The sequence below is a fragment of the Neopsephotus bourkii genome, unplaced genomic scaffold, assembly GCF_033783945.1.
Source record: "Neopsephotus bourkii isolate Nb327-2 ecotype Australia unplaced genomic scaffold, CSIRO-AGI_Nbou_v1 NB_1120, whole genome shotgun sequence".
Classification (NCBI taxonomy): Eukaryota; Metazoa; Chordata; class Aves; order Psittaciformes; family Psittacidae; genus Neopsephotus; species Neopsephotus bourkii.
This window is the reverse complement of record NW_026901606.1, coordinates 983,183-1,008,902: the sequence shown is the minus strand read 5'-3', so window position 1 is coordinate 1,008,902 and position 25,720 is coordinate 983,183. Positions and strand designations below refer to the sequence as shown.

The 25,720-nt window shown below is 42.7% G+C and overlaps 1 protein-coding gene across 25 annotated transcripts in view; it reads right to left on the bottom strand.

Annotated features, from left to right (window-relative positions):
* Positions 1-25,720, bottom strand: part of MAGI1 (membrane associated guanylate kinase, WW and PDZ domain containing 1) — a 338,512-nt gene that overhangs the window by 49,188 nt on the left and 263,604 nt on the right. For 12 of the 25 annotated variants that reach the window (XM_061362388.1, XM_061362387.1, XM_061362378.1 and 9 more), the window contains exons 5-12: positions 23,293-23,503; positions 19,840-19,922; positions 16,602-16,640; positions 12,365-12,422; positions 10,035-10,123; positions 8,910-9,002; positions 6,177-6,359; positions 4,736-5,356 (exon numbers count right to left, since the gene is read on the bottom strand). In XM_061362388.1, coding sequence (XP_061218372.1) covers positions 4,736-5,356; positions 6,177-6,359; positions 8,910-9,002; positions 10,035-10,123; positions 12,365-12,422; positions 16,602-16,640; positions 19,840-19,922; positions 23,293-23,503 — 1,377 coding nt within the window. The remainder of the gene's footprint in view (positions 1-4,735; positions 5,357-6,176; positions 6,360-8,909; positions 9,003-10,034; positions 10,124-12,364; positions 12,423-16,601; positions 16,641-19,839; positions 19,923-23,292; positions 23,504-25,720) is intronic. The other 13 variants (XM_061362394.1, XM_061362393.1, XM_061362391.1 and 10 more) reach the window with 4 other exon arrangements.

The window sequence follows — 25,720 nt, the reverse complement described above, 5'->3', positions numbered from 1 at the left end:
CAGCACAAGGAGTTAACTCCTCTCTTCGGGAAGCGTCAGAGGTTCCACACCAAGCATCACCAGAACAACAAAGGAAGGACCATCTAGCTAAAGAGACTTGATAGATTTATTGCTTTAGAGCTTTGTAATTTTGTTCCAATGCTGCAAATCTTTCTCATAGTTATATCAGAAAGACCTTAAGACCACTGAGTCAAGGACCAAATGAGCAGGACAATTGGCACAGACCTCTCCCTACTTCCACCTTACTGCTCCCCACAAACACCTTCTGCTCAACCGAACCATGAGCAGGGAATTTATTATGGACTTTACCTTCCTATAGGGGTAATACTCAGGTGCCCACTCCTCGGCATTTAGACAGGTAGATGTTGCCTTGGTTCTTCTTCCCATAAAATACATTTAGTTTTGAAACTCTAGCATATATTTTATTATATATTTTTCAGAAGACGTACTTCCATTCCTCAGTTTAATGTGAATTTGGCCCTAGGGAAGCTGTTAGAAACTCCACTGATTTGCATATGACACATGAGTGACATTTCACCTGCATGCTTTTACTTCGATCTGGAGCAAAGTGGGAATACATCTTCAAGGAGATTACCTAGATCGGGCTCAAGGTTTATGCTATTTTCAACCTTCTGCTGAATAAAGACACTAACTGTGAAAGCTCTGAGGGGAAACTGTCCATTCAACCCTGCATGAAAACTGTTCAGCTTAATTCTTGGAACTGAACACTTTATCACAGTGTTTTTGGATGACCTGAAGGTTGATCTAAACACAAAAAAATGGATAAAAAAGAAAAAAAATAATGCCTTTAATCTGAGGCAATTCACAATATGCATCAATAAGACACATAAATGTTCTCACTGAAACAAACTTATCTTGTTGACTCCAAAACATACAGCACAGTAGTTTTGCAGAATAACTTGTTCTGAAACAGCCCCTGTCCCAGCATAAACCCAGTTCCCAGAATAAAAGCCCCGTGGGAAGCAGGGAAATGATTCTGACATAATGTTGCTTTTATTACAAATAGAATCTGTGCAGAATGAAGAGGTATCTGAGGATTGCTTATTTCAGTCAATTATTGTGTGTAGACAAGACCTCCATGACAAATGGATTTCGAGTGGCAAATATTATTACCTTCTTTTGTAGCTTGGGTTTGGTTTTTTATTGAGATAAGTACTTTACGTATTTGGTAGGTACAAGGTTACAATAACCTTTTCAGCTACAAATAATCAAATTAAAGGCATGCCTTTACTGGCCTTATTAATAGTAATTCTTTAAAATAACTGAGATGTGTGATGACATTGTGTAGTGCAGCAACAACAACATATGCTTCATTCTGCATTTTGCAACCACTAGCACTGGTTTACTTTTCAGTACAACACCCCTTGAACGGTCCTTCTGGGTTATGAAGCATCTCCTCTGAAGTTGCAAGCACCATGGTATATTCCTGTTAAACATGCTGAGATTCACCTTCAGACAGAAAAGTCCTTTTGCCCCCTGCAGTTTAACTTAGAGACCCTAATGGGTTGGCACTTTCTTCTTATGTCCTGTTTAAATTACTCACAATTGAACAACACAGTTTTATTTCAGCCAACTCTGAGGACAGCATCTTCTACCTCTCCTAGCTAACATTAGAGACAGTAATTTTGTCTCCTCTGCCCCTTCATTTTGCTAAGCAAAAGCAGCTTTTCCTATCTGCTCATGCATGCAACCCTATTAGCTCCTCTGCACCCTGCCTCTGCTCAGAGTTCATCCTTCCTGAACCCCTCAAGTGTTGAAGTCCAAGCCATGATACAACACTCAGGGAGTTTTATCCAGCATTAAGTATAGGTGAAACAGGAAAACAACACCAGTAATAGAATTAAGCCCTAGAAGAGGAAGGGGAAAAAGAAAGTATTAGAACACAGGTAAGGAAAGCTTTCTATGGAGCCTCTGGAACACAAAATATCGGTGACCGGGCACTGTCCTTCTCTTAATGTATTTATCCCCCTGCCCTTATCTTGTGCAAGTCCTAAAGATGGCTTTCAGATGATATGTGAGCAGCCGAGCACACAGAGGGGGCACTTCAGCTTCATCCTTCCTGAAACCATCCTTCTGCTCCTCACTCAAAGGCAAAGGCAGGATTTGCCTGCTCCCGTAAGCCAGCACTTCAGCTGAATCCACTGTACAGTAAATATTTTACTGGCTGCTCTCAGCGACTGTGGGTTTGCTTTTAACAATTAAACGCTGTTGTTGGGGCACCAGCAGCTTGAAGCAGGCAGAGCTTTTCCCCTCTATTACACATCTCTTTCTGATACCTTTTCTGCCTGATTAGTAATCACTTCTGACAAATCCTTTCGACAGCTCTGAACACCAGCCTTAGCGTTGCAGGGATGCTTCATGCAAAGCCTGACTGAATGCAAATACCAGGCTAATGCGAGGATGCTTGACAGCATCTGAGCATTTTCTTCACTGGACACCAGAGGGAGGAGGAGGAAAGGACAACTGACAGGGAAGCTAAAGAAGAGCTGTTTCAAGAGCCCTGAAGGAGCTTATCAGACACTGGAACCAAATGCCTTTCTGTAATTGGACCAAAATAAATAGCGGCACCTTGTCTGGGGATGGTATTTCTGACAGGAGACTTGGCAGGAGTTACATAAGGCAAAGTAACAGGAGAAAGGAGCTGAGTACAGCAGCACTGAGTGCTAGGTGCGTTTTATCCAGCTCCATCTCCAAAGCTTTAAACAAACCTGACTGCTCTTGGCTGTGGGGCAACTGCTGTGTGTATCCTGCAGCTTCTGTGCCGCAACCTGAGTGCCTTTTGGTCCAGCTTTCTTCCAGGTGTGAACAAAAAACATGTTTCAATGATTAAGCATGGATCCAGGGCCACCACAGTTCCTGCATCCTGCACCACGAGAGCATGAAATTTGGAACTGCAAGTGCTCTGTGCTGAGACAGAAATGTCAAGACCTTGAAGGAGGGAGGGAGGCAATTTAAGGAGATTGATATGGTATCTATCCAGGAAGGTGACAGCAAATGCTCAACATGTGGTATCTCGATTAAATTTAATAAAAAAGAAAAAAAGAGAGAGAGAGATTCAGCAAGATAACCAGGGAACTATTTACTATCTTATTAAAACTATGCTTTTATTTCCTCATCAAATCTTTTCATTATGCCTTCAAGGCATAAGGAGGATTATTAAATGTCAGCCACAATTCAAATAATTAATGTATGGTGCTACCAGATATATATGTGCTCTCCAGGAGGATTAATAATAGCTGCTATTTTTCTTCCAACCATATTTTCTCCATAATACATATATTAATCATGAGAACGCTGTGCACTTCTTAAACCTCTCCAGTACCGAAAGTCTTTCAGGAACTCACACTTTGAAAATTGGAAAACTCTTAATATATTCTGTTCTCTACTTTTTCATTTACTACCAAATTACAAAAACACAGCAAGCACTTGGAAAGGAAGAAGTAAAAGAAAGGCAGTGCTTTCTCCAGAGCTGCTAATTGCAGAATCAATGTCCTCAATTCCTTGAAATAGGTCTTTAAAAACAACAACTTGTAAATTCAGGAAGCAACTCGTCCCCCATTAGAACAGACTGGCTTTTGTTGCTAACTTACTACACTCAAGATACTTTACAAAAGGCATCAGAAAAGTACTTTTTACATCAAACACTCCTCCAGGGCTGGCTGGGGGCTGTGTTCAGCACCTACTTGTCAGCTCATTTGCCTCTGTATTGGTCCCTGCAAGGTGCTGAGCACCAATGTGCACATAAAAATCATTGCATGAGCCATTAAAATCACTGCTGGGGCTTTGCCCCTCAGATTCCTGCTGCCAGTGTCAAGAGCCGAGAGATGAAGGGCTGACCCCTGTGCTCTTGGGCTTTGTACTCATTATCTGACCTGGACCTTCCCTGTGATCTTGACACTCACTCTTCCAGTAATTTTAGCCCGCAGACTGAGTGTGCTAAGCGAGGTGGGGTGTGTTACTGCACATCACTTCACACTTACTGTGTGCAGGGAAAGAGCTCCTGTGGAAGGACTGACCTCACTGACAGGTTACCCACCATCCATGCTCCCATGTGGGCTGTAGACATACTGCTTGGGAGTATGGTTTTTGTACCTGCTGGTTGCTTCTCAGCAATACAACCAAAAATGAGCTCAGCTCCCCACTGCACAGCAAATAAACATGTCCAGAAGTAACATTTAATTTGGTTACAACTGAGAGAAGTTTGAATTATCTCCTCCAGTGTAAGGGTGTAACCCTTCCACAGTGAAGAGCCACCGGATAGCTGATTTTGAACACTGCAAAGCACAGAACGTATCACCGGCCTTTTCCATCTCCAAAGCAGTTCAAGAAATGTCCATGTCCTCTTTGAAATGATTTTTTTATGAACATGAGATCAGGGTTTGCTATGTATATAAAGGTGTAACCATATGTGTAACCATACCACCGTTTTGTGCATTACCAGAATGCACGAATGCACGTGCATTCTGGTGATGTTCGTGCATTATCAGAATGCAGAACGAACAAATGTACATTACCATGCACATTCCCCCAGTGCAGCATCAAACAATAATTGTAACCATCTATGTGACCTGACAACTGCCAGCTTGGGGCAGTTCCTACACCTCAGGACATAAACCATTTCTACAGAGACACTTAGGAGAGCATGTCTTCCATGGCATGCATTTCCTTTTTAAATGTCAAGAAGAACTATTACAAAGCAGTTCTGAAGACTTACCTCCTCGCTGCACCAGCAATGTGACTTCGCTTCCCTTAGGACATTCAATCAGCATATCCACCACCTGGTTGTGAGTGAGGCTCTGCACATTCTTCTTGTTGACTTCAACTATAAGGTCACCCTCCTTTAGGCCGCGGCACCTTGGGCTGTCCACGATTTGTTTCACTCTTTGGCCACCCCCACCAGGACTGTCTGCTATAGTAAACCCAAAGCCCATAGGCCCTTTCACTATATGCACAGTTATGAGTTCAGGTTGTGTTGCTATTGAAGACGCCAAAGAGACTGTGTCATTGGGGTAACCATGGGGTCCATTGGAGGAGACCTCAGCCGGGCTGCTGGGTCTCGCTTCCTTTGTGCCATTTACTTTCCCTGTTTTACTACTGTGGCTTGCTGGGGAGTCATAATTCTCCTGCCCGTTCACAATGATCGGCTCTTTGTCCAAAATCGCCACGGACGTAACCAGGCTGGTGTTGGGATCATCGGGATCGAAGGGCAGAGGGTAGCCTCGGCACAGTTCGAGGTCCACACTGGCACCGATGGGGATGGACTGGAAGATTTTCACCACTTGAGCATGAGTGTGCCCCAGCACACAAGTATCGTTCACGCTGACTATGACGTCCCCTGCAGAGGACACAGACATATACCAAACACATATGTTTTGTGCACCCTGGGAATGTAGGACTAGACCCCATGAGCTGATCCACAGTACCCATAGGCAAATAGCAGCATTTAAGTATCTTTGCAAGGAAAGGGAGTGGTGACACTTGGGTAAGCAAGAATTCTCTGTACACAATGGATTCACTGCATAAAGCCTTTATGTCCACAAATGTTTATGAAAGTGAAATTGGAATTGGCTCATGCAAAAAATTAATACATTCAAATGATGGTATATGGCCCATTTAACAACGATTTCAAAGTCCGGCTCTGACTGTTATGCACTGTGCTACACTGACACATGACAGAAACAAAACTGAGACACATGAGAGCTGTAACAGACGGCTCTCAAACACCAACTGCTCAAATACAGTGTCATGTGTCATGCCTCAGACATACTTCAGCCTGAGATCTAGGTATTGATTAAGTTATGATTTACTTCGTAACATTGGGGCTGCAACACAGGCATGTTTAATGCAGCCATCGCCACAGTGGGGAGCAGTAATCTGCAGCCTGATGTGGAACCCTACAACTGATGGCTCCTCTCTGCAGCTCAAGCTGGGGAGAGCAGGAGCTGGGAGAGCTCCAACTGGCTATTTTGTCACCCGAGGTGATATTCCAGCACATGCAGTGCCTTTCTATGAGATTCTGAACATGTCCCTCAAGGTATCTCACTTCCCTGATTGATCCTTTCCCCCAGAAGAGAACACGAACCACAGTCACTTAAAACCAGCCATAAAAACATAAAGCAGAGCAGTGGTGCAATTTTGATTTAAAGCACTGGTACCTGTTTCCATTTTGCCATCCAGCGCTGCGGGGCCATCAAGCACCAAACTTTTGATTTGGAGAAATTCATCCGGCTCATCCCCTCCAACGACGGTGAAGCCAAAACCCCTGCTGCTTTTCCTTAGCTTGGTGTGGATGAACTTCCCTTTCAACTCGGAGGGGTTCCGTGTAAAAAAAGGTTTTCCTGCGTAGGAAGTTTGGAAAATCTATAAACAGGCACGCAATAGTGTTTGATCTGGTTTTCCTCTGCCCCTCCCTGTTCTAACAAGTACATGGACAAACACGGCGGTGCGCTGGGATGGAACTGCACTTCAGCATCCTCCCATCTCATCACACTTCACCCATCTCCTTGGATCCCATCACATAGTAAATGAAGTGAGCTAAAACCCCTCAGTAGCTGGCACTTTGTTAACCGTGGCTGTGCACACCAAAGCCACAAGGCTACAAAGGAGAAAACATACTGCTTTAAAGGATGCACTATATTAAAGCTGGCAGTGCTGGCTTAGACATGTGTCTTATCTCTGTCTTGAAGTGGTTATATGTACCCCAGGAAGGATGGGACAGGGGCAGCACAAATGCCTCCTACAGGAGTCTGCAGCAAGAGTTTCTGCAGACAGGAGTATCGTTATGTTTTTAATCTCTCAGCCTTCTCCCAGCCCACCAAGCAAAAAGCAACTTCTGAGCTCTGGCAAGACACTCCGTAACCCTTTAGCATAACCCCCACCACCACTATCACCCTGTGACCTGCTCCCATGAAAAAGGGGGGATGTTGATGTTCTTCAGACACTGAAGTCTGTCCTCTTTCCTTTCTGCTCCTTGCCTGTTGTGGATGAAACACTGATGTTGTGAAGTACGTATAGATCAAAGAGTGGATCGGGACCTGAGCAGCTGTGCTGGAGGGATGTCAATGTTCTTTGGGAGCATAATTAAGAGGGAACGAGGTGCTCCAAAGACAAAAGTGCACTCTTGCAAAGCATGTCGCACAGGCTCAGAAAAGTAATCCTGGTTGCTGTACTTCACAGTGCCAACACTACAAACACCTTTGCACTTTTAATTGTTGTTAATGCTTAGAGGGGAAAAGACTGTGCCACTAAGCCCTCTGGTGACAGCTCCAGGATCAGCAGTGTGCACCTCAAAAGCCTCAGCAGCATTGCCATGGGCCTCTGTTCAGACAGGAGAGCTTGAGGGAGAGTGAGGGGATTTGGGACTCGTAAGCCTTTGACTGAGGAAATAAGTATTTTTGAAGATTATTCATGAGAGGGCAGAGTGAGGACTTGCAGCCTTCTGCCTTTGAAAGGTAGCGCAGGAACATGGCAATCCTGCACATCATGGGTATGGGTAGATCTTTGCTCAGACCCCAGGCTGCAAAAGGACCCTGACTATCAAAACACAACCCAACATCTTCAGTAACGAGCACGCCTGAGAGGCAGCGTGCAGTGGGGCTTAGTCCTCATTTCTGGTTCAAAAGGCAAATGGAACAAGCACAGTTTGCTGGTGCCTGCCTACAAACACAGGGTGAACTTGCCCTGCAGTAACAGGGCAACAGCACCATAGGCTACATCCCACTTACAGCACTTGGGAGAGGATCATGTTTTAAATGAGTGTATCTACAAAATCCCAGAGAGCAGGGGCACAAGCAGGGGTACTCATGCCCTCCCAGCAGTACCTACAAGGAGAGGGGTACTCATGCCCTCCCAGTACCTACAAGGAGAGGTACTCATCCCTCCCAGCAGTACCATCAGTGGGAGAGATGGAAACCCCTGGGCATAGAGCAAGGGACAGGGAAGGTGGAAACAGTTGCTGCAAATGGGGAGTGAGAGAAAAGGAAGCAGCACTGAGAAAGGAAGGAATGAAAGAGAGCAGGAGTCATCAGTGGGTACCAGGACATGTCACTCAAGAGTGGTGCTGATGCTGTCCTGAAATGCTGCTGCACCATTTCAGTGGCTGTCAGTTGGGAGTGGGTGGAGAGCAGAGTGATGCTTCTAACATCAATCCCTGCAGGATAGCTCCTTTGCACTGCCATGCACAGATGCTTTGGCAGCCCTTGCTTCAGCCTGGTGGCGTAAAAGGCAGAGGCTGCATTCACAGATGTCTCCGCAAGGAAGACCAGTGTCTGCCTAGGACCACAGCATCCCTTCTGAGCTCACCTTTGGAGACCATGGCTGACCTGCAGAGCATGGGAGTATTTTCCAGCTCCAAGGGACAACCTCCCCAGGGCTGTTCCAAGCTCTGACAGGATGATGCCCTCCACCCTCCCCCCTCTTCCCCAGCCGCTGGTTCCTGCCTACCAGGGCAATGGCATTCACTTGCTATGCAATTTAGATGTAGACAAAAGGCGAAGCCAAATACAACCACATGTAACCAGAGAGCACTTGTACTGCAAGAGGTACAAGTGAAACTCTGCCTTTGCTGGCAACCTGATCTTGCAATGTTTCAGCTCATGCTTCAAATTCGGGGTGATTCATGTCCTGTCAGATAAGTTATTTAAGACAAGCAACTGGTATGTAAGCCGCTGGCTATACCCAAACCACTGACACTAATAAATAGGGCTGTACTAGCCCAAAGTACTTGTACACATGTACAACTTCAAACCAGGTCTGCAGTATTTGCCCTGGCATGTGACACCAGTCATAGAAATATTTCTTTTACTGGTGGCTGAGGGAATTTCATTCCAAGGAGAAAAACCTTGTTGCACTTCTACAGTTGGTTTAAATTGGTTGAACAAGGTTGTTACCTTGCACTGGTGCTTCCCGAACTGCCTCTTGGTTGTTTGAAACATGGTTTGGAGCAGCGGGTGCTGGGAGAGATGGACACTCCTCTGTCCATTCTAGAGAGGGCAGAGAGGGAAATGTTACTTGTTTCATGACAGCACTATGAGCTCCTGCACGTACACACACCAGGAGTGTGGGCTTCAAGTAGAGGAGGTGTAAGAAGCATGGTAAGAGAGGAACCAGAGTCATGGACAGAGGGAATAAAATGAATGGGATGTCTAAAAGCCAGTTCTGAAGGAGTCTCTATGTCCAGGTCAACTGATTCATCCGCTGGGACACCCTACCTCACACTCAAACTTGGGACATGATTTGCTTCTAAGTCGTCGTGACTTCATATGAAATCTACTCTCCATGGCATTCACAGCATCTAAGAGCTGTTTGTTGTGCGAAATGGTGCTGCAAGTGGAATATTGAAGCCTAAATTATTTTCCCCTTGGAAACTGTTGTTAAATAACTTGGTGTGAAAGCTATGAAGGTACCAAAACAAACCAAAATGCCACAAGCCCCTCACTGCTGTTGGGCTGCATTTCAATAAAATAAAATAAAAAATAATAAAAAAAGGATAAAAATGGGGCAAAAAAAAAGTGTTTCAAAATAATGAAATTAATTCAGATTTACAGCTTGATCTCATCCAAATGTCTTGTGTTATGAAGTCTCTCATGCAGAGGGATTTCTCCAGTGTACATGTAAATGCCCACTCCTTGTCCCTTCAACAGCCTATGAGTCCCAGTGCAGACTGGAACAATACCAGCTACAGTGACTAACTTGATGGAGCAGATTAAAGAGGAAAATGTGGTATTTAATTGCTTCTGGGAAGCCCAGAAACTTTCCAGAAATAAAGGACAAGAAAACAAAAATGTCTCCCCTTTAACAGGGGTGAAAGCTGCTCTGTTTAAGTGGTTCAGATTTTCTCCCTTGCCACATCTTATGTGAAGGGCTTTTGTTACCTTTCCTACACACATTGTTTTGCCTTTGAATGTTTAAGGCCACGGAGGGAAGTACAAACACACTGGCACTGTGCTGCCAAGGGGACGGAGGGCACGTTCCCTCCTGAAAACCCCAGCCATCAGACCCTCTGTGGTGCCAACCTTCAGGTGGCTGTTGCTGTTGCTCAAGCTGTTTCTTCCTCTTTGCTTCAAGAACGGGGTTTTCATACTGTGTCTTCCGGTTGATGTGGCTGGAGATGAAAGAGAGCAATAAATTAGGAAACCCTTTATGTGACAAGCAAGAATTATGGACAAGCATGAGGAAAGGAGTAAAACACCAAACAAATCCAGCAGCATTGTATGTGGAGTAAGGCTCGCCTACTTGCACCAAAAAGTGTACTTAGGCAAACAAGCAGATTCCAGTACTGATATGATGTATTGAGTAGGAATGGCTAATTCCTTCATATAAATTAGTGATCTATCTGTAGGAAATGAGATTGTAGCAGAAAAGGCACTCTGTCTCATTTCATTTTAAAAGACAGGCCTATATCACTCCTGCTTTATTCAGATTCCCAGAGGTGCAGTCATTCCCTGGCTTACTGAAGTTACCCAAAAAAAAGCCTCAACAGAAAACCCCAACATCTGGTAGCATCTGGCAGCTATTTCATCAATGCACATTATTAATAGGGGTTCTTAAAAATATCCATGGCAATGCAGGCTATAGCTGAAAAGCTGGGCTCCAAGTGGGTGAAAATCTACTCGGAATCAGCCACCAGCAAACACTCTCAGTGGAAACCAGCATGTGGTGACACTCCAGCTGTCCCCCTTGGAGGGCCTCTAGGCTGCTATTGATCTGTATGAGATGTTTAAAGCCAAAACTAAGAGGAAAAGGAAAAAAGCAGCAGCCCAGCCCCAAACATTCCAGACAAGCAATACAGTGTGCAGAGGATTAACCATCCTATGAAACCACATAGCCACAGATGCCAAGGTGGTAGGGCAGATCTGGGGACTCTGTAGCTGAGATGCGATGCTCATCAGCTGTTTAAGAGCAACTTTTCAATAGTGATTTCACTATAGCAAAAGAGCAAACAGAAAATTATATTAGGTTAAAGCCCATCTTTCTATTCAAAGCTTATCAATAAGAACTTGCTATTTATTGTCTCTTGTCCCACATTTTTATATAAAAACACATAATAATGTCCTGTTATTTTTGTATTAAAAAAGCCCTGAATGAACAACCAACCACTTCTTCAAGTAATTACAATAAAAGCACCTAGACAGTTATGTGAAGAAATTTTTCTGGTAAAGATCAATATTAAAGCCCTGGAAAATATTTAACTAATCAAAGAAAACCAAATTAATGAGTTCCATAAAAGACTTCCCATTTCAAGTTATGTTCAGAAAATTAAGGAAAAAAGAGAAGTACTTTAAAAATTACACAAACTTTTTCATTACAGAGCTGTTTCTCAATAAAAATTATTATGCAATAATAGAGTGCCTGAACTGGGACAGAGACAAATGCTCATATTATAATCATTTTGCTAGCTTATAGATAGTAAGTAAAATAAATTTATGTCTCATTGCTGTTACCTTCTGTTTAATGTTAGCACTATGGAGTGCCACAAAACTAATGGGCATATATATATAAAGTGACAGGAAAAAATGCTGTAAAGACCTCTTGGCATGGCACTTAATAGCCGAAAAAATATTCTTGATGTCTTTGGTAAATAAATGTCAAGCCTTAATTACACAGTTTGCTAACCTTGTTTCCCTAGGCACAGATGGTAGGGTCAGAAATGAGCCAAAGCAGACAGAAACTGTATTCCGTGTCTATTCTGAGGACTATCATAAGCCATCCTACTAGACACGAGTATACACATAATTAAAAATTCATTTTATGGGGTCAGTGATGAAACAAAACTCAGATCTCTGGTTTCCCAAGGGAGCGATCTGACATCTAGATAAAGAAGAAGCTGCTCTAATTCCAGAGAGAGTCCCATTAAACCTGTAATTCTATTCACAACAACACAGCCTGACGCAAGAACCTCTGTTGTGGCTGTTTGGTCACACAGGCTCATCCATTCGAGTACCTTTTGACTCATAACTAAATTGGTGGCCTGCTCTGCACATTCATATCTTGATCATAGCACTATACCAAGGGGACAAAGCTCAGTTAATTGCATGCTTGATGATGTTCTCTGGATAAAAGCATTTAGTGAGGTGCTGGGGCCCAACCCCAGGGTGCTCCTGTCATCCTTAAGCTCACTCCTAGAGCTCAAACCCCTCCTCCCAGTGTGCTCCTGCATCCCCTGAGCCTATTACCGTGCCAGGGTACAGGTGCCAGAGCCCACCAGAGGACAGGAATAGCAAGGCAGGGCTGCCCTCTCTCAGCCCCTATAGCATGCCCCAGGCTGTAAGAGGTCAGGGTCTCTTCCTTCTCAATGAGATGTTACCACCCAAGCACACAGACTGCTGCAGAGGAAAGCACTTACTCTACATAGTAGACACCATATACAGGATCCTCAATTTTCTCCCAACCAGCAGGCAGCTCTGGAAGTAGAAAAAGCATTACTGAAGCCTCCAATGTATTTCTTTCTGACAGTGTGAAAAACCCATAGGTAGCTCAGACTTCAAACACTTTTCAGAACCATCACAACCTCCTTTTAAAGGCTGGTGTAACATGGCACCACCTGTGCTACCAGTGCTGGGTTAGCTAATCAGTGGGAAGATGCTCATGACAGTTGATTTGCTTTTTGCATTAAAGGAACAAATAATCAATAAAATTCCTCTCTGGGAGTGCCTCAAATGTCCTCCTGGTTTCACCACCATGGGCAGAGCACTGCAGTGAAAGTCGATGCAGGCAACCAGCCAGAAGCATTTTAACTCCAGTCTACGGCAATGGGAGAGATGATGGCAGCAACAGAGACCGCTTTCATCCCCTGTACCAGGGCTGAGCCATTTATGCTCACCACTGCTGAAAAAGCGGCTTTTTGACTCTTATCTCAGGGGTTTACACTGCATTGCTCAGCCATAACCCCAACACAAAAGTTCATCTTGAAACAGGACAACCTGAATTTAACATAAACGCCTGGCACATGGAATTCGCCCAAGTGGGGCTGGTACACAGATGTATTTCACAGCACAGCGCTTAATGTAAAAACACATATTGCCATAATCACATGTAGCAGATTTCATTTTTCAATTAGCATAATTAACAAAAAAACAGTTCTGAAGATGAAATTAACATTTGGAAATGTACCCACTTTTGTTCTTGTTGATTTTCTAGACTGCACATAGTACTTTAACTATAATTAGTGAATGTAATAAAATCACTTCAGCATCCACCTGAGGGTTATTAAAGCTGCACGTATTACTTAAGGGCCTGATCCTTGTCCCACTCATTTAAACACAATGTTCCCGTTGCCTGTGGGTACTGAAATAATCATTCTATTAACAATGCAGTGTGGTGTCTTTGTGAAGTACTGTGAGTCAACTTGAAAGAAGGCTCCACCATGCTTGGACTATGAAAATGTGGTCCCACCGACTTTGCACATCCATTTAAAGAATGATTTAAAAAAGCCACTGTCAGAGAACACAAGTTCAAATATCCCAAATAATTCTGCAAAATTTAACACTAAATTATTAAGACTTATAGTAAATAATCTATGGGGTTTTTTTGTTATCAAATACAAAGATTTATTTTCATTAATGGCATAAATTACTGGGCCAATACAATCAACAATGGCCCATTGATTAGAATAAATGCAGGGATCTAGTTCTGAATTCATAGACTTTGACTATAACGCCATAAGGATAGAAATAGCTCCAGACTGCAGATGAACTGAATCTACACAAACACACATGGATTAATTACTCAGAGTTTATGTTTTTGTTCAGAATTGGCTGGAGATCAGATGAAATCAATTTTCATGGGTTTTGCTCCACATGTCCCTTATTCGCAGATATAAGGTACGTTTTCCATTCTTCTCATTATTTTATCCTTACTAGGTTTAATATCTTTGGATTCCTTGAGACATAAACAATTAAATGCAAGCCAGTGCTAACTCTTGGGCATGAAAATACTCCTCAACCTTATCAGCAGATCAATCTGAAATAAATGCTTCAGAAACACATATTCCTTTACCCTGCGCAAGTCTATGTGAGAAGTCAGAAAGCCAGAAGTCGAACCTGAAAGTCTTTTCACAAAGGGAACTTTCAGGTTTGCAGAGGAGTCCCATATGTTGAGAACACTGTGGGACTGGCTTAAAGAGTTTCAGTGCAGTTAAATGAAGACCTGGCATGTAATCAGGAAAAGCAGAAGTTAAGGCAGCCCTTAAATTTGTTGCACTATGTTGAAAGTAAAATGGTAAGGAGACCAAGCTAGGGCCAGAAACAAAATAAAAGTGAATGAAGGAGAGAAGGAATGCACAGATGTCTTAAATATGAGTTTCCCACATTTTGTACTGTTAAGTATCTTTTGCTATTTTGGACTATAACTTGTTTTCTATTTTTAAAGTTTAAACAGCTTATTTCTTTTTGCCTTTATCCTGTTTATTGTGCCAAAATCTTTTCAGTTTTATATCTTTGCAGCTTTCTGTTTATGGAACATATCTCTGTTTTCAAAAGTAACAATAAAGAAAACTGCAGCTTTCAACACATTACTTGTCGATTGCATAGATGCACTTTCTGACTTCTAAAAGCCTCTGACAGTTCTCTAAAGCAAAAGGTCATATTCGCCATAGCCATGTTGCACAGTCTAGATTCTTGGCAGCTCAGAGCATTTGTCAGCAGGTAAATCCAATGGACAAATCTCCAATTTTGCACTTTTAAGCTGGGGTAAATACATGGATTCCTACTGAGATGCTCTTGTTTAATATCCTACCTCCTACCCTACGGAAGGGATGGACTGATTCCTATAAAAGAACTTCTCGATCCATCAGGTATTTTAGTTGCCATATAGTTTGCCTGTAATGGAGATGGAGATGACCTCCGTCTATCAGCTCTTACTGCTCCCTGCAAGGCCAGGAGGATCTGCCCAAGTGTATGTCAAATCCTATTCTAAAGGTCAAATTTTTGTGTCCTTTCGTACAAGCTTCTGTTAAACAGACTCCATATTCAACAAACCTCCCTGGAAAACAAGAAGTTGTGTAAATGCTCAAAGTTTTAATTTTCTTTTATTTAGAACTCTTGATAATCTCGGGAGCTGAATGAATATCTGGTGCCAACAAGATTATACTAACCATGATACAGTTAGTGAATAGGCCATATGTTTTCATGCCCTGTCCCTAATGCCGCAGTAACCAGGTGAGCCATTTGAAAATGTCTTTCTTTGCACTGCAACATTTGCAAATCTCAACAGTGTATCAATGGGCTGTGAGCTCAATAAAGCTTATCTGCACTAAAACAAAGGGAACATCTCATGATGTTCAAGCAGAACACTTGTGTAAGTGTCTGCAGAACTGGGGTCAGGCTTATCAAATAATGAGTTCCCCTGCACCTATTTTTTCAGCTCTTCCTTTGCACTACATCCTGGTATCAGACTGAAAGAATGGAACATTTTCATTTCATTACTGCCTCTGATTTTGCTTTTTAAAAACCTCTCCCTTATTAAGGCACCCTTTGTGAAGACCTTCATGACAAATCTTCAGGTTGTTGGTGTGTATCCACCTACTTCTGATGTTACTTGGTCTGCTGCTTATTCATATTGAGCTGTGCATAATGCTAATGTACCATGAAAACGACTACATTCTTCTTTACATTGTCATTTCTTTCGAATTCTTGCACTGAAAGAACTTAGGCCTCCAGCATTATTCCAGGCATATTATCCAAAAGAACATTTCCTGTAGCAGTGTTACAAGTCCACTCAATAGCTGCTGGCCACTGATGCTGTATCAATCACACAGAAGCCCGAAGCAGAATAAACTTACTTGCAAGTCATTACAGAAACCAGAGGTTAATTCTCTAGTAATACAATCCTCCAGTACGCAGAACTATAAACTGTAAATATAGTCCCTTTTTAAAAGCAATAATAGACTGAGTGGAAATAAAATCCTATGCAACCTCTTCTGCCTTTCAGCTTTCCAAGTGCACCAGAGCATAGCTGAACAGAAATAACAACTGCCTCTACCATCAGTACAAACACAATGAGCACCACTGAGATTAGATATCAAGACAGCATTCTCCACAAAAAGATGCAGCAAATAAAAGTGCAGCACATCATCGAAAATGATCTGTTTATAAAATCACCTACTGAGGCAAAATTTTCAGCTGTTTCATTCACAAGCTCAGCAGAAGCATCCCATGTAATACTTAAACTTTCTAAATCACACTTCGATGCTCTCGCCTGGGAAATGTTTGTGGCCACCATAAAAACACATCATTAACAGCTTGATTTCAATGCTAGCATCTATAAGCTTTCTCCTGGAGCTTTTGATGCCAATGGAAAAGCCTCTGACTTCTGCAGGTCCCAGGAAGAATCAACCTTGGACAAATGGGAAGATTAAGGCCCTCCAGCTTTCTTCAAGCTCTGAATCAATAACAAAAACAGTGCAGATCTGAAGCTAAGGGAAGATCAATGCTTTGTGTGGTAGGGGAGTTTTGCTGACAAATTAGGTTTGTTGAAATAAAAAAACTGAAAGATGCAAAATGATACAAAGGAGAAAGTAAGCAATTAAAGCTTAAAACAGTGCAGTTGGAGTCAAACATCGAAACAAAAGATGGGTGATTTACCTAGTTCACTGTCCAGTTCCTCCGTGTGTACCCCTTCTTCTCCAAGGCAAGAGCAGTAAATGAGACAGAAAAAATTAAAAGAAAATTTCAGACAACTTCAGCACCAAGCAAAAGATTCCCTACAGCAAACAGCGGAACCGGCACTTGTTTTCTACAGCCCGAGCCCAAGCTTTTCATTTATTGCACTTTACTGATCAGAATATTGATGGATCTGATGTAGATAATGAAAGAACTGGTTTTGGATTCTCCAAATCTGTGCCAGTTGACTATTTCCACACCACATTTTGATATGGCAAAGTAATACAGATGTGGTTTTTTCATTGTAGTAAAGCTTCCCCCCCCAGTCCTGAGGTCCGACCTTCACAACCTGTTCTGTAGACACATGGATCTATCAGAAAGCCAGACCTGAATACTGATGAAGATACCTGAGAGGAAAACCTTGCATCTAAATAAGAACTAAAATAGCAAGGTTTTAAAGAAAGTACCTAAATTTATGTGCGTACAAGGACTTCAGTGTAACTACTCGGATGATTTAAGATAGGCAATGAAGCAAAGCTCTGTGTTTAACTGGAGGCACAGGCTCACACCGAAGTCCAGATGCACTGGTGAGGCATATACAGGAATGGGCCAGTTTTAGCAGGGCACCTGGGACAAAGACCACATAATTTTTCAAAGACACAAAGCCATCAATATTCACTGTTGCTTCATTTATCATTATCTGCTCCATATTCATAAGTTAGCAGTGACACAGATGATTAAAGTACTGCTTACGTCTATAAATAATAACAATGCAGTCTGAAAATGAGAGATGGTGACAAAAACAGAACAAAGATGGTAAAAACAATTTTGGACCTAATACAGAAAAGTATCAGCCACATAAATGAATGATAGAAGCAAACAGAAGATGCAGTGCCACAGCATTGCTTTGGAAAATTTGGACACCTAAAAATACCACTTTCATGACCTGTTTGCTGTATGTTCTACCAAAACAGTTGTTTAGGGGCTGTTAGCGTAAATTTTGAATTACAATTTCCTTTGATAGCCTAAAACGACTGGAAATGACCAGAAACTTGTCAGGGACAGGTACCCTGATGAAGAAAAACACACAAGACAACTGTACCCAAACAAATCTGAAACGACATCTAACGTTTCTAGAAACCACAAACAGGATGGGATCAAGCCCGAAAGCTGACACACACACACCAAACAAAACAGAGGACGACTCCCACAGACATCAGTGGAAATACACCCAACAGCGACCCTTGCCAAAAATGGCAGCTTCTGTGATGCAGTAAAAATAACCTTCACTCTTCTTTGTGCTCAGTTTCTGAAGTATAATCATTCTTATGTGCAAAGCAAGAACAGAGCAGCCAGGTAAAAGTGCAGAGCACTGCTATACCTGTGAAGCAACTGGTTTAACTATTGAATGTTGAAAATATTAATTAATGAGCAACTTAGTGAATGAAGTGAAAGGGTGTGTGGGGAAGATGAAATTAACTGATTTTAAGGACCTGATAAACAAAAATGCCACTACTCTGCAAAGTTATGAACTGACTTAAACACAGAAATAGCAGCTGTATGTTTCTAACCCCAATAAAATTAATAATTCCAATGTTTGTTTTATAATTGCTAAAGAGGACAAGAGAAACTCTCCCTTCTGTGAGGAGACTTGAAAATGTTGGACAGAGGAGCTACCGCTTGCTCCTTGCCCTGGCTGGGGGCACAGCATAGGGCATGCCTACCCACAGCAGCATGCACTGCTTGTTGGCATCACTGGGTCTATCAGCATAGTGGGAATCTTGCTGGTGAAGAATGCCAGGCAGAAGTTGTGCTCCAGAGAAAACTACCCCCTGAGAAAGGAAAGCTTATGCTGAGATTTAGCAACCTCCTCTTTACACTGCCAGCAATGCTTACTGCAAGGAGGAGGGAGCTTTGCCTCCATATGCTGTTATTTAATTTTGCTCCTGTTCTGATTACCCACTGACATATCCATTTTTAGGCACAGAGCAAGGCCTTCATTAACCCAGCTCCCTCCGCTTGCTCCTCGACAGACGATGCCAGTTGCTAAGAATCTGAAGCAGGAGTCATCTTGGTGTGCTGGGTTTTTGCCTGGGCTTTGCACATCCTTCTGGTTTGGGGGTACACTGCACCGTGCACTAGGATGTTGGTGACCTGCTTCATCACAGCAGCAAAGGCTGCAGAGGCAAATTCTCACCTCCTCCAAAACCTCACATGTGAAAGGATGCAGAGGATGAGAAAGTGCACATGTAAAAATAGTAACAGGAGTTCTGGAGACCAGATTTGAACCTAAATCAAAAGGGATTGAACTGATTCTTTTCCAAAATAAAATCATAATTCTTGTTGAGCTGACTCCACAGATTAGGTTAACCATATTATGAAAACTGATTTTATAAGGACATCACCAGCAGTGACAAAGGAAATCCTTCTATTTTTAAGATGTCTACCATCATAGCATTGCGTTAGCCAAAATTACACTTTAGAATAGGTCTCCTTTCCTGGTCAGAGACCAAAATTTCCACACAGGCTTTCCCAAACACTTAAGTTATTTTCATCATGATGAACTGCCTTTTTGTTCCAGCATCTCTTAAAGTATACACCTCCTTTAACAGTCCTGCTTTTGGCTGTTCTAAATGGGACAGTGGCTTGCATTTTCAACATCTCAAGGAATACAAAACTATATCAGTGTAAATTTTCAGTGCCAAAATCTACACCTTCAAATAGAATTTGTTTTCAGTAATCATAACGCTAAGTGGACTGTCAGAATTTAGCAGCAGAAGTGAGGCAATTGAGTTATTTCTGCTCAAAAACAACAACATAACTCTTTCGATTCATGTAAAGCAGTTAGTTAAAGCATAACACAATAGAGCATGCAGAGACTCAGTCACTTCCCTCCTACACAGCGATTCAAGGAGCAAACACGTTAGAAAGCTTTGAGCCTTGTTCAGCACCAGTGACTATTCAAATGCCTTTGCAAAAACAGCCTCTTACTTGCAGCACCCCTTTGATTTTTCCTAAGGGATCTATCACCTAAACAGCTATTTTACATATATGGACAGTGATCTTAAAACATAATGGACATTGTCTCTATGCACTTATACATAAACCTTTTTTTTTTTTAAGTATTTCTGAACACAGGTTATTGGAAAGGGGAAGAACGAAGAAAGCCATTTAGAAATGGACCAAATACATTATTATTTCACTGTTTTCATTCTCTTACCATCATCTTCACATTCTTCTAGAGGCTTCTGCTGTTTGTTCAGGCACCGTGGATCTAGCCAAGATGTTGTTTTTGTGTTATGGCTGGAAACCAAAAATGGAAATACGACCTTTGTTAAGATTACAGAGCTCAAGTATCAGTGACATAGAAGCATATATCCTCTTTATTATTCAACAGGCCTGAAGGCATACTTTTGCTTCAGAAGAAACAGAATTACAACTCGATGCTTCACAAACCAGTCAACCAATCACAAGAATCTTGGTATCGAAAACACAAAGATGAAAATACACAAATCACCATTCCTCACTAGAAGGATGCACATGAAAGCTGCAATACTAGAATATTAATTTCCAAACTTTTGGTCGTTTGCTTCTTAATTCCAGGAGCTGTCTCAGCTATTTGCCTCCCAATGACAAGTTTCCCTTCTTCCCTAATCCATGCAGTGATCTTTGTTCCTATGAAAGACCTCTGACTTTTGTCTGGATTTGACCCAAGCATTAGTAAAAAATGTAATTTCCAGTTAAAACTTTTTAATTACACTAATAAAAATCTCCTGTCAAAGCCTTTGACGGAAGTTGAATAGCTTTATTTTCAACTCTTCCTTTCTACAAGCCCCCTGACTGTACTGTCATGCCAGTCCCAATGGTGAAGGCTGCGTAATAAACAGGCTTAAAATACATGTTTCTAGAAACTATTTTCTCTCATCATTTCACTTGCATACACAATCTTGTAACGTAATGCCTCTTTTACACCCTGTATCATTGTAGACATAACCTGCAAACATCCCTCCAGTCCCTGAGGTATCATTTATCTAGCTTAGCCTTTAACACTGCTTAACAGTTTTAAGTTTCAATACTGTAGTAATGCTATTTACTTCTCCTTCAAGGTCTCAGAGGTTTACAAACTTAACCTTAGCCTCACAACAGTCTTGTGATGCTGGAAATGCTGTAATGAGGGCTATGATCCCCAAGGAACTAACAACCAACCAGCACACTTGCATTTTACTGCAAGAAGAGGGGGTTTACCCCCTCCTACTACTCATCCCTCCTTGAGGCAGGATGAGCTAATGTGTCTAATCCTTTTGTAAGCTTCAAGAGCAATCGACTGCCGACTAGAAAAGTGAATGGCAGAATTCAGCAAGCCAAGCAGAGCCAAGGGGTTCTGCCAACTTATACGTAAGAAAGTCTGTAGCCTAACTGAGAAAGAGGATGGTGGGAGGAGAACAGTAGAATATTTGCATATTTCTTGCAACTCTGCCTTGTTAACCAAAGGCCCTCAACAGTGTGGTTTGCTGACGCACAGTAGATCAAGAAAAGTTTATGTTAGACCTGTTAACATGCCCAGACCTACATGCAGGGTAATGAGGGACTGGGATACTTTGGGCAATGAAAATCCCAATTAAAGCAGCACGGAAACATCTCAGGAGCCAAACTGCTTCAGCTACAAGCCATAGGTTATCCAACACACAACTGGCCCCGCAGGACCTGTGCTGGTTCTGTGTAAGCAGCTCACATGTCTCCACACTGTTCCCTTCAGCACCCAGACTTGATAACCCAAAATGCTCTAGATGACAGTACAGGCATCTGAACCAGCTTAGGTCCACACAGCCCATTAGCTTGTTCTGTTGACACAAATCAGACTAAATAGTTTCTAGGCTCAGGGTGTCCTCAGAATGAGCAGAACTGCAGTCATTCAGTGCTACATCCACACTAACACAAAATCCTGCACAGAATCACCCCTTCTGCGTATGCATCCTCAAAATGGTCAATTTGTGCTGCAGGGAAGGAAGCAGCTGGTGATCTACCAGATTTTCATGTCAGACGGAGAGTTACGTATGCAGGCTACATTCTTCCACCACATACATGACTCTCCTGCAAAAGGTTTAATACATTATTTAAGGTGCTAGTCTTGCACTGATAAGAAAATACACATGCACAGAGAATACAGCAGCCGTGAGGCTGGGTTTGGGGGAAATTGCTGTCAGCAGCAGCTGAACCCTTGGCTGAAGTATGACAGCAGGGGCACACGTAGGTACAAAAAGGGAAGCAACCGGCTGCTTGGGCAGCATTTAGTGCTCATCATCCATCTTCCTTCAGAGAAGAAACCGGCAGGCTAGATGGGCTATTACTCAGGCTGTTTTATATACATTAAAGCCAGAAAGCACATCAAAGGATGAGGCAACCAGAGGAATAACGAGGGGCAGAATACCGTGTTTGGGATAATAAACTCATTTCAGTTTCACCTGATAGGCAGCTGAGGAGAATTTGCATTGTGCCTTCTAGACTTTGGCTTGCATTAGGGGGTTGGTGGAGCCTCTTCAGGTAATTGAGAGTACTGTGGAAAATGGCCTTTTTCTTGCAGCAGCCCTTTCCTGGCTGGTGGAAGAGCATCTGCTGTGCTCTTCATGCTCCCCAGACCCTCTCTGATGTGTTCCCATGCCACTGCAGCCAAGGGAAGACCTTCTCTGATGAACCTTTCCTGAGCCCTGTCCAAAAGTCTCCTCTCCTGATGACGGAGCAGGACTGCTCTCCTTAGTGCCCTTATCCAGCATAATAAGTCTCTGGAGTGCCTGAAGGAGCATTAGCAGAGGAGGTTCTTCTGTACTAACTGGCTACTGGCTCCTGGTACAGAGACAGAGAAACTCAGTTCCCAAGACTGCATTAAACAGGCCATCAAATCCAAAATCAATTCCTCACCCTCCTCCTCTACTTAGGCAGCCAAGGACTGGAGAGTTTCAAAAACTAATTGAATTTTAATGTCTAGCTAAACTCTGTGCAAGAAATCCCTTTCACTAACAGGTCCCATTTTGTAAGTTACTCCTATCTCAATAAATCTAGACAAGTATAATTAGAGACTATTATTTATGGCCTAAAAAATCAATATCATCATAGAGCTGCTGACAGCACTCAGCTCTTCAGCAAAGACTGCAGAGCACAAGGTATTTATTTTCCAAACCTCCTGTGCCTACTCTGCAGTGAGCTGTTCCTTCTGCAAACTGCTGGAGCATGTCAACACACCTGGCCCATTTGCTCTGATGAGAGGACAACATACAAAGTCCATTCCCCAGCTCTGCTTCATGTGACCTAAGAAATTCTCTCTGCTGCATCATGCACAGAGGCAGGCTTCAGAAATGAAGTTTCAGCCCTTTCAATTAGGAGCTTTCACTCCACACATGAAAACAACTGGCCCGTATTTTACAAGTGTCTGTCGCTTTTTTAACCACCCTCATAAAACAAGCAATTCCCTCTGACTTTGAACTCAGGAGTAATTTGGATGTTAATCCAATCAGGAAATGCAAAATCCTTTCAGAAGCAGGAAAGAACTTAAGAGCTCTGCAGCATAACCGTATACACTAGATATTTAATACACACACAAAATGCATCCATGGAGATTTACTTATGCCCAGAGAGAGAGGGAGAGAGATGGAATTAGAACAATAAAAATGTGCTTTACTCTATAAAATAGACTTCTCCACTCTCGGTGTAGGCCATCTCCCAGTTTTCTGGCAGAGGACCTAGGTTATCCTCGGCAGAAGGAGGTAGGTATTGAGGGAGGTTCTGAGATGGTTCCGTGGTGGGAACGTTGGTGTGGCTATCAATCACAGACGGTGGGGCTGTCTCTCTTACGATATGCGGATTATGCTCGTCTTGGTCACCAGACGCTGCTGTGGAATAAACAAGAACAAATAAAATTGAAAAAAATCAGTCTTTTTCTCCTCAAGTTTGCTTCTATGGGTTTATCCTTATGGTTTTCCCCTCCTTGCTTTTTTAATTCACAACGCAGCGCAAGAGATGAACCGAGGGCAGAGCCTTTGCCGTCTTTTTGCCAGCAGGGATGAGCTTGCTTTACCCACACATACTCTGCCAGCCAGGCCCTCACCAGCACAAATCAGAAGCTGTGATCAGCTACTGTGTTCGCTTTAATAGGCAACAAAGTCTTCCAAGCTGTCTGAGGCCAGTCCTCACTGATGTGGAGGAGTTCAATGGGTTTCTGAGCAGGCTTATGGGTTCACTCCTGCAGGGCCAACTGTGGGATAGGGATTAGGAGAATAAAATGTCCCCTTTGAAGAATAATCAAAAGGGGAGGTTTTTATAAGTGCAGACAGTAGCCAGAAGCTCAGAATCAACAAGCTAATGGTGAAAGTCCTTAGTGCAAGGAATCTTCTTTAAATTAAAAATTAAAATGAATGCCAGGACTACACTGCGTGTCCACATGTTTGCTGCTCACTACTGCCTGCTCTTGCTGTCTGAAGAGGTTTATGCCACAGCTCCTCACTGTAACCTTCCAGACAAAGTCACTCAGGAGTATTTTATAGTGTATCTGGCCCTTCTCCCTCTAAGGAAATACTCCTGGTGCTTTTATCTGTGCAGTTTTGAGCTGTATCCATAAAACAGTGCTGCTCATTCCCTTCACCCCAATCACAGTAAATGCTCTCCAAAAACAAGGTCTGTGCCCGTAATTCCTTCACAGAGAAGTTTTGGCAATAACAGACAAATTCTAAAACTACCCCGTGGGTACCAAATGATTTTCTATGTTTGGCTTTTGACAGTGATGAAAATTTATGGCAGTACTTCCAAACCACCTGAGATCACCAGCCCTGGTACCTGCAGCAGGCAACACACTGAGCAAAACACAGAGATATCAGTTTCATGCCCAATCCCAAACTAATGGGACTGAAAAGGCTTCACAGCCAAGACCTCATCTCCGCTTTACAGACTAGGGACCACTGACTTCTTCAACTCACAGCCTTGGTTTTTGGGGGTCGTTAACTGTAGCTCCTGCACCACTGTAATCTGTGTGCCGCTACTGCAAAAAGACAAGCTATTGAAAAAAACGAATGAGAAGAAGTGGGGGAAGAAACATCTAGACTGTACCAACACCCTCAGCTGCCTGTTTTCTATCCCTCCTGGTGTTCAATATTTTTAGGTAGAAGATGACAAGATAAAGAAGCATAAATGAATCATCGCCAGCTGACGACTGAGAGAGTAAACACGTCAAAGTTTGAAAAGCACAAGTCACTGAGAGGTCTTCTAAGGAAGCAGGAGCATTTTAATATGGGTAGCACACTATCGTGTGAATTAAGCATAAGGAATCGCTTTGGTATATGAGACTTTTTCTTGACTTTGTGCCCATTTAATGGAGGCAAGGGGCCAGGGTTTGATAACGCTGTGACAAATGAGCTGCATCTTTCAGTATTTCGTCTTGCAAAGGAAAACAGGAAGAGAAATTATGCTCAAGTTAGTTTAGGGGCACCAAACTGAGATGGGAAGCAAGAAGGTCAAACAGAATCTCCCACCAGTTTCCTCCCAAAACCAGATCCTGTGACAAGGGCTGAGGCTGCCGGCATCTCACAACATGTGAGAAAATACCCTCAGTGCAAACCTTTGTAGAAGAGATGGTAAACAGACAGAGACTCCAGTCTGGGAGGAATTAGACCGCCCAGGAATGACTTGGGTTGGAAATACGCATATATGTAACAGGCAGCAGCCAAACAGAGCACAACCCTCAAAGCCATTTGACAGTTTGGTCAGAAAGGGCCAAAACTAAATCTCAGCCTAAATCCTTTTAAAGCTCTATACAGATGTTAGGACTTTGGCAGGTAGCAACCAGCATGACAGCTAACTATGACCCATTAGAGGCTGGGAAGGAAAACTGTCATGGTGGTAGGAGTTGAGAGAAAGAAAAAGAACCTAGTGCCAGTGATGGTGGGCACCCACAGCAAACAGCTGTGAAAGGCTCAGAGGGGTGGATAAAGCTGTTTGCTAAGTACCTACCTTCAAAGGGAGCTAGGAAGATGAATTCAGTGCTTGAAACTGAGCTGAGGAAATGATGCTCTAAGCACTAACAAATACCAGGATTGCAGACATGGGGAAAAGCTCTT